Raw genomic sequence first — 12,059 nt, 5'->3', positions numbered from 1 at the left:
TCACACGGCCCAATTGTACGAAGGGCGTTCTATGTTGATGTGGTTTTGAGCACAGCCGTCCAGCAAATTGAAATTTCAGCCAGAATAAAACAATTTGGTAACACTTTTCACTACTTCGATGCCTCTACTGTGGGCCTTTATTTTTCCCCATACTTCTTTGTCTAATGGTTACAGGATAAAGTAATTACGTACCTGATTTGTAAATGTTGTCTTGTGCTTCATTCATCCTGTAGATGTCGATGAATGTAACCCGGACGCGCCGTTGCACAACTGTGATGACAATGCAATCTGCGATGATACCTTCGAAGGCTTCACATGCACCTGTAGACCTGGATATGCAGGAAACGGCGTGTATTGCACAGGTAACTGGAACACCAGTTTTTTTTCTTGAAATTGCATGTTTTCTTTGTGAAATAAACACAAGAATAGTGGTGCGGCATAGGGACAGAATTGTGCATTTTGTAATAAAAGCATGAAACTTTAAATGTTGGTTCTTCATGCCATGACAAATTTGTTTCAGATATGGAGGCACTTTTCATATCTGACCTCTGGTGACCTTTGAGTTGTCAATGACCTTTGATTACTCTATTTATACCTATTATTCTTAAAAATATAACTTTCCCTGAATTTGTAGAGAGGCCTATGACATTTCATATTTGACCTCTGATGACCTTTGCAAGGTCAATGCACTTTGATCGCCGTTATTCATCATGTTTAATCTTCCAAATGTCATTTTTCATGATCAAAGTCTAATCAGAGCAAATGGAGTGTATTTTAATAATTACTCTACAATGTGTCATGAAGTCAGACCCCAAAGATGTTTTTACATGACCTCCAATCTCCATTTACCTATTTATAAGGGCAGACGCAAACGTGAAAGAATATAAGCGACACGTCATACAAGCATTACTCTCTCACAGTGACCATGGTAAAAAGGTTATCCAAGTCCAAGTGGATACAGCAGGGTGCAATAAGTACACGAAATTCAATATTGCTTGACATATGTACAATTTCCATTACAAAACACACCCACACATTTCTACTCCAATCTCCACCATATTGCGTCTGACTATAACGCAAGGAGAAACGAGGTTAGAAGTCACCTCAACAGTTTCAGTGGGGTCTGAATTTATAACATGACTGTTAACTAAAAGGTGCAATACCGTTCTTTGCACTATTGACGCTAGGGTCACCCAAAAGTGGCGTTTTGGCGAATAAATATGATAAATAACGGCAAATAAGATATACAAAGTTCATCAACCTCCCGAAGGTTACCTATATACGTCAAATATGATGTCCCCACATCTGAACATTCTTGTCATGGCACCAAAAGTCAAGTTTTTGACTTGGGTCATGAAACAAGTGGCATTTGCAATTATGAAATCTTATTAATATCCATATGTAGGCTATTGTTTTACAAAGGTCATGACCTCTCGTAGGGTGATCAGAGGTTGAAAACGAAATGACCTATATATGACAATGCTCTTTATAGCATGAACACCATTAGTTTAGATATGAATCGTGAAAAAAAGATGCGGTTTAAAGAATGAATCTTACAAATAGCTATAAACAGGTTTACAAAGTTCATTGACCTCTCAAAGGTCACCAGAGGTCAGATATGTATTTTTCCACATCTGATCATTACTTGCATTGTATGAAGACCTATGACATAGACTTCGGTCATCGAAAAGTGAACTTTTGGGATCTCTAAAGGTCACCAAAGGTCAAGTATGAAATGCCTCCATATCTGAAAAATTGGCATGAAAAACTAACATGCAAAGTTTCATGCTGTTATCACAATTTGCACAATACTTAAGCATTTTGTGACCATGCTGCACCACTAGAATCAATTATTGTCTGAAGATGGTGGTTAATTTATCAACCTCTAGAAACATTTTTGTCTAGCAGGCCGTCTACAACATTCATTGATAATATCAGTTAATCAATCATTGTGTTTGTACAACAACATTATTAATGGTACAAATTAATACACCTTCATGTAATATAACCAAAAATGTAGAAGGTACACATCTGACCTTATAAAAATCTTGTGCATAATATAAAGATATTTTGTTCTTATCTTATTTTGTAGGGTTCACAAATAAATTACCTTCTTTAATGCACAAACTGCTATACAAACTGCCTAATGAAAGAATTGACCTGAAGTTACAAATAAGAAAAGCAGTAGACCCCTAAAGAGACAAATGTATCAAATCTGGCTGGATTTTCGTCAAAAGCAAAAAATACGAAATCGTCAGTGAATCGTGATTTGTACGGTCATTTCCAGATGTGGAACCGCCCAGCATCACTTGCCCTGCCGACTTCACAGTCTACACGGACTGCAGAAAGGACTACTCAACGGTCTCCTTGCCCGACGTCCAATCAGCATCCGACAACTCCGGCCAGTATACCATTAGCATAAACATTGGCGACTCGATATACGAGGTGGGCGACACCACGACTCTCAGTCTGGGAGCATCACCTCACATGGTGCGCTACACCGCTACTGACAATTCAACCACTGCACACTGTGATACATACGTGACGGTGACAGAGGTTTCCGGTACGTGCAGCTTGATGTGTGCGATAATTAATATTCAGTAAGGTGTGGTGTAGCGGTAGGGCACAGGATTCATGATCGTGACATTTTGGGTTCGAGCCCCGCCGTGGCCATGCGTGTTGTGCCCTTGAGTAAGGCACTCCTCTCAACCCAGGTGTTAAATAGGTACCGGCATTATTCAATGCTGGAAAGGTAACAGACTCGCTGTGGAGGAGATGTGGTGATCCCCCCATGCAGCAGCATTTCACGGACTCGAGTCTGGCTTAATCGCTTCGGAAGAGAGATGGGAACTCCGTTCCTGTGAACATAGGTTCTCCCCCTTTAAGGATAAAGAACCCCAATGTATGCAATGAGTAAGAAAGCCCGAGAGCAATGCTACAGTTACCTCATCACAACGGCTGGTAAGAAGAGTGTGTTAACCCAGGAAATGCCTATTCAGTGATTAGAGACCAGAACACGAGACCTGAAAAACAAGTAGCAACATCGGAGATTATATTCGGAAAAAGACCTTATTAATATAATGGGCAAAACTTAGCTCCAAATGAAGATGGAGTTTGCCCCAGGTACTATGAGAAAATTGTATATATGCCACTACCAAATATTAGATTACATTACAAGAGTGTACATGGATATCATTACAACAGATGGAACATTCTGTGAAGAAACTGGATCCCCACCAAACTGCATCTGTAAGTCAAACGAAGGGCTCGACTGCACTTGCTCCTACAAACACTGTGGTCATGACTGTTCTCGTAAGTAAACAAAACAACAACAAATTGAATTCCATAATAACAATAAGATGAATGTAATAAGAGATGCAGGAAAGATCACACTTTCAAAAATTGTTGTGTGGAAAGCTCGTCAAGTTAGGGTGCTCCACTGCGAAGATAGATGAAAGGCAGTTAGGATAACGTCCGAATGTTCGTGGCTGAGTGACTGCGTGTTTTTACATCGAAAGAGAATATGCCATGAAGCGCCTTCCAAGATTACATCACTCCAGTGCTTTCGAACTTGAAATGTTAAGTTAGCATAAAACAAACCCCTAAAAAAAATTAAGAGACACGTGTTCGTGTCTATACTATGACAATTACTTTACTACAAAGGTCATATTAGAAATATGATTCTCATTGAGGAAGCTATATTTTTTACAGATCCGTCCCCAAGTTACTTGTTTTTAAAGTGTCTGCACTGCCATTATGTACGGTATATTTTATGTAAACAGAATCAGCTGAGGGAGTGGAATGTACAGGACCAGGCAAACCATACCCAAAGTGCACAGATGTTGATCTTTGCGATCCTGGATACTCAGGACCACGCTGTGATAGCGGTAAGTTTATTTCGTCCAAGAGTACAATGAGTTTGCAAATCAACCTCTTTTAATTACGAAAATCCTTGCCTACAGTCACAACTTTCTTCCTCTTCCATTCCATGCATTGGCTGGTAAAAAAGCGGAAAAAGTCGAGGGGGGGGGGGCGGATTCCGCCCCCAGCCCTCTTAAGGTTAAGAGCCGGAAAAAAATAAAACACAATTTTAACCAAAACAAGAGCTGTTTCGGCTGAAATGCCCAAACAGCTAAAAAAAATCAGACCATGTTTGTTTGAAGACTGCGGTCAAATTCCATCAACCGACAAAACAAATGTGGTAAATTGTGATTAACCAGGAAATTTTTAAATGTTAAAAGCAGTCATTTGATCAAGTTGGACTGAGCCAGAGAGGAAGGTTCATCAGTTTGTCGGTGCTTGTTCTTTAGACAGTAACTACCTGCAGTGTCCAGAAGTTGACAACCGCTGTATTTCGGACAGACTGTCGTCCGTAGAGATTAGTTGGACGCTTGGCCCCCCGGGAACTAGCTCCGACATAACTTGCACAGATTCCTTTGATGGAGCCACTGTGGAGACTACCGGGGGTGTGTTTGGTGTTGGGACGCACCACGTGGTCTGCTCCTCGGCAGATAATGCCTTCCCAGACTGTCTAATTTCTTTCAGTGTTTCATGTAAGTGTTATATTTTGTTTTTTAATTAGAGCTCATCTGCAAACAATATTGAAGATACTATGTGATTTATTTTTCACCAACATTGTGGATAAGGTGCGTCATATTATTCTTCATCATCTTGTTAACATCATCAAAATCACCGACATGATGCATTATCATCTTCATCAGTGTGCCCACCTTTGTCATAATTATCACCATTGCCATCATCATTATGGTCGGAGGTAGGATGGAATACAGTCTACTCACATTCCTATGTTTTATATTGTCCCAGCCATGTGGTAGCCATGCCCGAGGTCATCTTTGACTAGATCCTAGTATGGATCATGGTACATCCACAAGAGGGGTTTCACGTGGGTGACCCTAGTCGATGGGTTAAAATTGGCGTGAAGACCTAGTCTGCTTGTGTACATTCACATAGGCTTGCATACAATGGAATTGTTTACATTAGGGATTGCCTGGATTACCCCTGCGTCCAAAATGGAACCAAAATGGAACAAAATGAAATGAAAATTCAATGAACCGAACCAGTAAGCCAACCAACTGCGCACGTCGGCAAATTAACACGTGCTCCTCTCCAATGCCACGCTGCATTTCCTTTTGCGCGCATCATACGCGCGTGCACGCATGTCGGACTTTAGTGCACGCACGTCGGACATAAATCACGGCTATGGTTGGTCAGAACACCTGGGGGCGGTGTCTACTGGATCGGTCCATTACCAGGCAAGTCGGTGGTTTTAATGGCTTTTTTGAGGTCGTATGGATACCAGAGAAGCATGGTCTGGGTTTGAGGGCCGGGTGGCTTCCGTACGCATCATACGCGCGTGCACGCATGTCAGATTTTAGTGCACGCACGTCGGACATAAATCACGGCTATGATTGGTCAGAACACCAGGGGGCGGTGTCTACTGGATCGGTCCATTACAAGGCAAGTTGGTCGTTTTAATGGCTGTTTTGAGGTCGTATGGATACAAGAGTTGCATGGTCTGGGTTTGAGGGCCGGATGGCTCACATTACATTGTGGATAAAAAAAAAGGAGTTGCTCCGGTATGTTTCAAACATCATTTTGTTATAGTTTACATTCCAAACGTTGAAAAAAAAACGTTGAAGTCTGAAAAATGATAAACAGAAGTTTTAGAAATGTTAATAAGAAGAGTGGTGTCATTGTTGTGCAGCTAAGCCACATTTTTCTTGCCTTACAGATTTCCCGTCTCTGACAGTACCTGACGTCGGTGGGCAGTGCACGGATCCAGGCATGAACACATCTACAGTGACATGGACCGAGGTTCATGCCAAGGACGATGGTGAAGTCACCATCGATTGCACAGATTCTGGAGATGGCGTCGGTGTCGGTGTTGCAGGAGGTGTATTTGGTGTCGGGCCGCATATCATCACATGCCGTGCTGTCAATGATGCTGGGTGTTCAAGGTCAAAGCTCTTTACGTTCAACGTCGTTGGTAAGACAGTGTTCTCCCCGAGGGGTTTTTGGGAGGGCCGGGTAGCCTACTAATTGTCAATACCACCATGCTAAACGTCTGCTTTCCGGCTGAAATTTTCTATATATTTTTTTTAAATTCTTTACATTACGTTTTCACAATTAATGTTATCTATACGCAAATAAAACAATTAGGTAAAACCATAAACCGTAAAGTTGAACAAATTCGTGAATTTTAAAATTCATTGGTAGTTTATTATTTCCAAGTTTTCATTTTTTTTTATAGAGGGCAGTCTCGTCCCATTTGGAGAAGAAATCGGAGACTCCCTGTTGTCAAAAGAACCACAGGGGGTAAGTTTTGCGACGCATGTAAAAAAAAACCTACGCAAAATTATCCTGCCATTAACCTGGAATAATAAAAACACGAAAGTAAAAGAAGATAAAATGCTGTCAGCGTTTTACGTTTACATGTGTTAGATTTGTTTTGAAAGTGTTATTTTGGCTGAGTGTTATGTGATTCATGCAGAAAATAACATGCAATGGCACCTGACAGTACATACGAATGTTATCCAACCATCTTAGTCAATCAATCAAGTCAATCACTGGTCAACAGAAAGACAGTCAGGTCACAGCTAGATAATAGGCTGAGGAATTTCTTTGTCACATTCTGCATACTCGATGACAGCTCAACCATGCATATTAAATAATTCTTGTACATATTGGGGTCAAACCACCTGCGTGCACATCAATGTGGCTTAATTGTGATTTGGCATCTGCTCTTTGTGTATTTCGCTTGCAGCCACACTTAGCAAAGGATCTGATATCACCTACCATCCGTCCACCAAACTTCTTTCCCTTCGGCAGCAAGCTTTACGAAAAGATATACGTGAGTATTGGCAGCCCCTTGACAATCGTTTTTGGTAGTTTATTGTTTACCTAAATATTTGATGTAATATTTAATGTAATACCATTTAAACCTCAAATGCAGGTTTTCAACCTCTGTTGTCTGGCGTAGAAAGTGTAGAAATTTCAAGAAAATTTTCTTTTAAGCTTTCATACGAGTCAAAACTCCATGTGACACTGGAAAAGTGTTCAAGACCACCCAGCAGGTCTTTATTATCCGTTTAGGGCCGGCCACGTGACGGGCTCTTGACCATTAGGAATGGGTAAACTGTCTAAGGTATTTGTGAATAACTTTTTAATCTTTTAACGTGTTCAGACAATTATATGCGCTCTTTGATACTTACCCTTGAATCAAGAGGAGTTTATAAGGGTTTATCAAGAACTAATTTCATACTCATTTAACCCATTTTTTAGAAAGACTTTCTACTTGGAAGACCCATGAAAAGTCATTTGTTTTAATGCTGACCATGAAAAAGGACCCTTTTGCCCCCTTAACCCTAAAAGGGCCGGGAGCGGAATCCGCCCCCCCCCCTCAATATTTTCCGCAATAGCCTCTAAAAGATTTTGTTACGCAAACCAAGCTGTTATGACTTTTTAGCCTCGAGCTTTGCACATCTTTTGATACCAAAAACATAAAAATCGGACGGTTTTTATGTTGCATTTTCGCATAAACGTCGTGTACATTGAGCAGAATTGCCATTCGTACATATGAATAATAAATTAGCCATAATTCCCAAACCCTTTAACCCATAGTCATGAAATTTCTTGGGTATGTTTAGGAAGAGTTGCTCTATGCATGTATTGAGTTTCAAAATGTTTCGTCTCTCGATGGCCGAGATCTTGGGGGGGGGGAGGGGGGCTGCCCCCCGGCTGTCTGAGAGATGGTCAAAACAACCCGGCCCTTTTAGGGTTAAACCTTATTTTCAATTTTGTTTGCTATTTTATAGGGGCATTTTGTTGCCTTTGGGCTTTTGTGCTAATGATATTTGAATATTCATATTCTCATTCATATCAATGTTACATCTATTTTAGCACAAACATATACTAGAATTTTGAATATTTTGCAGTCGGAAATGTTCTTCTCTTTGACGTTTCGTTGTTGTGTCAGTGCATAACCGTGGACCAGGGACAAAATGTTTCAAATGACTAAATGTTGGATTCATAATTTGAACAGAAAATCCCTAAACTGATCTATGTCTTCCAAAATTGCCATCTCAGCAACGAAATTTCACGACATGGGCCCTTCAACACTTCTTCTCATTTGTATGCATCAATGTGACTCAATTAATCCTCTCTTTTTGTAGTTTACCGACAATGGAGTGATTGTCCTGTCCAACGACCAAAGCCTGAATAAACGAGCGTTCCCCAGTCCTCAGGGTAAAACTTTCCCCGGTGACAGGACGATGATAGCGCTGTTTTGGGCGGATGTCAAAGCCAACGCCTTCACTGCCACAGATAATGTGTTTTGGCAGGTACGTCTTTCACTATCGTTGCGGATATTTGCTAAACTGATTGTTTAATGGTTTAGTCAATAACGGAAGTGTTTTATGGGAGCTGCATTCAAAAATCACTGCACTTCAATCGGGAGATTGCCTGTAAGTCCTGCTTTATAATTGCGTACTGTTTGAGTTTCAAAACTCTAGGTCAAAAGAAATCCACGTGATATTTGACATTTCCAGAAACAATCGAAAAGCCAGTTTGCACTCATTTGATCTTGGAGACATTTTGTTTGCCTCACCTAGACGCAAATAACCCCTTAAACTATTCATCAGGCACCAATGTCTATTTTTGCTTGTACTGACATTTGTTGGGCAGGTACACGATCAGTATGATCCAAATGTCAACCAGAACATGCTGGATGTTGCCAGTCTCATAGTTTCAGCCAACTACAGTGGTTTTTCAGCAAACTGGGCTCTGTCTATCACCTGGAGAAATGTAAAGGCCATATCACCCTTAGAAGTAAGTCTTCCAACATTTAATGTTTAAAGACAAAGACGTCATCGCTGTCAGGATCAACTGCATCCAGTTGCAGGATGAAGTTCTTGACCACAATAATGATGGAGTAAACGAGTGTTATGTTTGATGGGAAATTTTGTTTCTGTTCTGATAAGACTAACATTTTATGAGTGCGATATATTAATTTTTTTTGTTCAATAGGACACAAATACCTTCCAAGCTTTGCTTGCGACTGACGGAGTCCGCGCTTTCGTCGTTTTCAATTACGATCCCTGCGGCATGAACTGGGATACCAGTTTTTTGCCCAACAAGAACGTCATCCAGGGTTACACCTCCGGAGTCTTTGGCGAAACTGTGTATGTAGACATACCCGAAGAATCACAGTTTCGTCCCGGTGGCATAGTGGGCAACACAGGGAAGACAGGACGCTGGGTCTACCGACTCGACACCCTCCCGGACGGTTTTGTCAATCCGCGTATGTCCTGCCACGATTGGTACCACCGCCAGGAACCGTACCCACTGTTTGCCATCCACTATCCTCCGCTCGCAGACACGTGCCCATGCAGTTCGAGGATCGCCGATTTGGATTGGAGATACACCGAGGCCTCGAAATCAGTCGTCTTGCCAGATGATGGAAATTCTTATCGTAAGTTGCCATTTTATTTCATCTTATTTGTGAAATCATTTAAGAAGAAAGCGAGAATTGAGTTGCTCAAATGGAAGAACAACTGTAGAGAAGAAACATCTGTAGAGTTTGCAGTTACTGCTCTTAGCCAAAGTGTCAACATACGACAGGCGCCACATAAAAAAAATATCACCTGAGTGACATTTCACTGTGCAGTCATCAAGTGGCGTTTGCATTTGAATGACAAGTGCTAACACATTTCGATTTTGAGGACTAATCGTTTGTACCTAAGCATGCATTTGCCCAATAATTATACGGAAACCGTACGTTTTCACGGGGAATTTGTGTGAAGATAAAAACGGTCCTTCAGTGCCGCTTCTTGGCTTGTTCTGCCTCCTTATCTTTATTGGATGTGCACAGAAGAAAAGGACGTTATTTAAAATCCAGGTTCTTAAATCCTCCCTGTATATTTACACTACCAGTCTATGCAGCGGTTTTGGACTTGGGATGGGCTACTGTCGGTGAAGCGTTTTGACCCCGGGGACTCATTCCCTCCTGCTGCCGTTAAGTTGATGTCGGTACCTCATTTCTTTCCACCGACTCGAAACTTTAGACAGCAAGATCTTGGATCTTTTTGGAGATATCACCTGTTGCGTTCCTCATCTTGTGTTTAATGCGTACAATATTATTCAAAGTCGCAGAGGGTTTAATCTTTTAAAAATGCTCAATTAATTAAATTTAGCTTTTGTAAAACCACACCTTGTTCTACAGCCGCCGTTTGCTACGTAGGGCTTTTCCAGGTTTCCGGGATACCCGGTCCACTGTGCTGCTATAATCGTTTCAGTCGTGATCTTGTGTACGACGTACGAAGTGCTATGGTCGCGTCTGTCTTTGAGAGGTATCCACTTGGGCCTATATACTACGAGGCCAACTCTTTCGACATATGGAAAAGTAAGTGCTTGACAAGATATGAAGTGCCAGGATATCTTAACGGTACATTTTACATGATTGTGTACATTCAGTGAGTGATCGTCAATGCTACACTAAAAGTCTGGGTTACATTTGTAATTTCTCCTTTTTTTTTCATAAAAAAATATATCATACTCCACGAGTTCCCAATTGAGACATAGATAAAAGCCCCTTTAACCCTGGTTGAACTTTTGACCCAGAGTTTATGAGGCAAAGATCAGACCCAGAACAATTCCCGAAGGATTTTTTTGTCACGTATAGTATTGTAATTGTAATTGTATTGTACTGTATTGTATTTTTTGTATTGTTTTGTATTGCAAGTGTAGCTGCGGTGATTACAAGGCCATCAATCACCCAGTCTTGAAACTGGGATACACGTGGTCAGCATCCTTTTTAGCTATATACATGTAGCCACAGGCTGCTGGTGTGTGTGTGTGTGGGGGGGGGGGGTGTGAGAGTTTGTTTCTGCATTCAGTATGGGACGTTGAACAATAGAGAACAATAGGGTCCCCAATTCCCGAGAGGTTCCCAATTTGGAATTGTGTAAAAACATATGGCAGTACAAACAAAATATGGACAATATGGAGTCCCCGTCCAACAAACTTAAAGCCTGTATTGTTTTAAATCAACCCGCTATAATAAAGGTCTTGTAGAAATAGGTGTTTTCAATCTTTTATTTTCTGATTTTACAGGGGAAGAAGTTCTTCCACGTTATTATTGTTGTCAGAAGTCTACTCTTTGCCACCTGTACAGAACCTGGCGACCTCTAATGACATGTGGGCGGTACAGGCCACCGACTTGGAGTGAGTTATGAACATTAAGGTTTTTTCTATGAAAGTAAAGAACGATTGCATGGATATGATTCTTCCAAATGCCCTTCAAACTGTTTGTTTAAATGTCACTTGTGTTTGATAAGCATGAATGTTCAATTTTAGTGGCTTAGCCTAGTCTCTAGCTACGGCGAGATCAAGCGTATACAACATTATCCTGGTTTTTTCATATGTTAAATACTGTAAATTTCCGACCTCAGATAGATTGGAATCTGGGGCGTAATAGAAAACATATTAAAATGTTAGTTGTGAATTGCAGCGCTTAGACTACTTTGGTGAAGACCAAACACAAATTGTATTTTATTTGTGAAGTTCTTATTTTGTTTTAAATAGTGTGGGGCTGGGGAGACCCCCATGTCGTAACTCTTGATGGACTGGAGTACACCTTCAATGGTCTTGGGGAATACACACTATCAGTACTCGGAGATGACGATGGACAACGAGTCTTTGAACTGCAGGGTCGCACACGACAGGTCGTGGATACGGAGACAGGGGAACTTAGTCAGGCCACTGTCTACTCTGGATTTGCTGCGATGTACACAGGAGAAGCAAAGGTTTGGTTGTAAACACAGATTAAGTATGTTAAAAGATTGCCTTTTCAAAAATACTTTGACTTGACTAAGTGATTTGCATTCCATATTTTTTATCAGGTCCTTCGCTGCGTTCTTAAACAAATATTGTGTAAGTCAGTGACAAGCTTCTTTATTTTGCAAGTAATCGTTTCTTTAGTTTTTGGTTCCAGACTCGATGTCTTATACTAACTAACCAATATTGTGCATGTATTTTGTTAA

General features: G+C 40.9%; 1 protein-coding gene across 1 annotated transcript in view; it reads left to right on the top strand.

Annotated features, from left to right (window-relative positions):
• LOC119720471 overlaps positions 1 to 12,059 on the top strand; it is a 45,917-nt gene that overhangs the window by 19,583 nt on the left and 14,275 nt on the right. Inside the window, exons 13-26 of the mRNA XM_038190143.1 lie at positions 234 to 362; positions 2,288 to 2,563; positions 3,205 to 3,312; positions 3,783 to 3,887; positions 4,311 to 4,553; positions 5,753 to 6,007; positions 6,272 to 6,336; positions 6,785 to 6,871; positions 8,193 to 8,360; positions 8,704 to 8,868; positions 9,046 to 9,490; positions 10,241 to 10,420; positions 11,131 to 11,241; positions 11,602 to 11,822. Of these exons, the coding sequence (XP_038046071.1) occupies positions 234 to 362; positions 2,288 to 2,563; positions 3,205 to 3,312; positions 3,783 to 3,887; positions 4,311 to 4,553; positions 5,753 to 6,007; positions 6,272 to 6,336; positions 6,785 to 6,871; positions 8,193 to 8,360; positions 8,704 to 8,868; positions 9,046 to 9,490; positions 10,241 to 10,420; positions 11,131 to 11,241; positions 11,602 to 11,822 (2,558 nt within the window). The remainder of the gene's footprint in view (positions 1 to 233; positions 363 to 2,287; positions 2,564 to 3,204; positions 3,313 to 3,782; positions 3,888 to 4,310; positions 4,554 to 5,752; positions 6,008 to 6,271; positions 6,337 to 6,784; positions 6,872 to 8,192; positions 8,361 to 8,703; positions 8,869 to 9,045; positions 9,491 to 10,240; positions 10,421 to 11,130; positions 11,242 to 11,601; positions 11,823 to 12,059) is intronic.

This window comes from Patiria miniata, unplaced genomic scaffold (genome assembly GCF_015706575.1).
Source record: "Patiria miniata isolate m_02_andy unplaced genomic scaffold, ASM1570657v1 HiC_scaffold_9, whole genome shotgun sequence".
Lineage (NCBI taxonomy): Eukaryota > Metazoa > Echinodermata > Asteroidea > Valvatida > Asterinidae > Patiria > Patiria miniata.
Note: the sequence above shows the minus strand (reverse complement) of the source record. Positions and strands in the feature narration are given on the sequence as shown.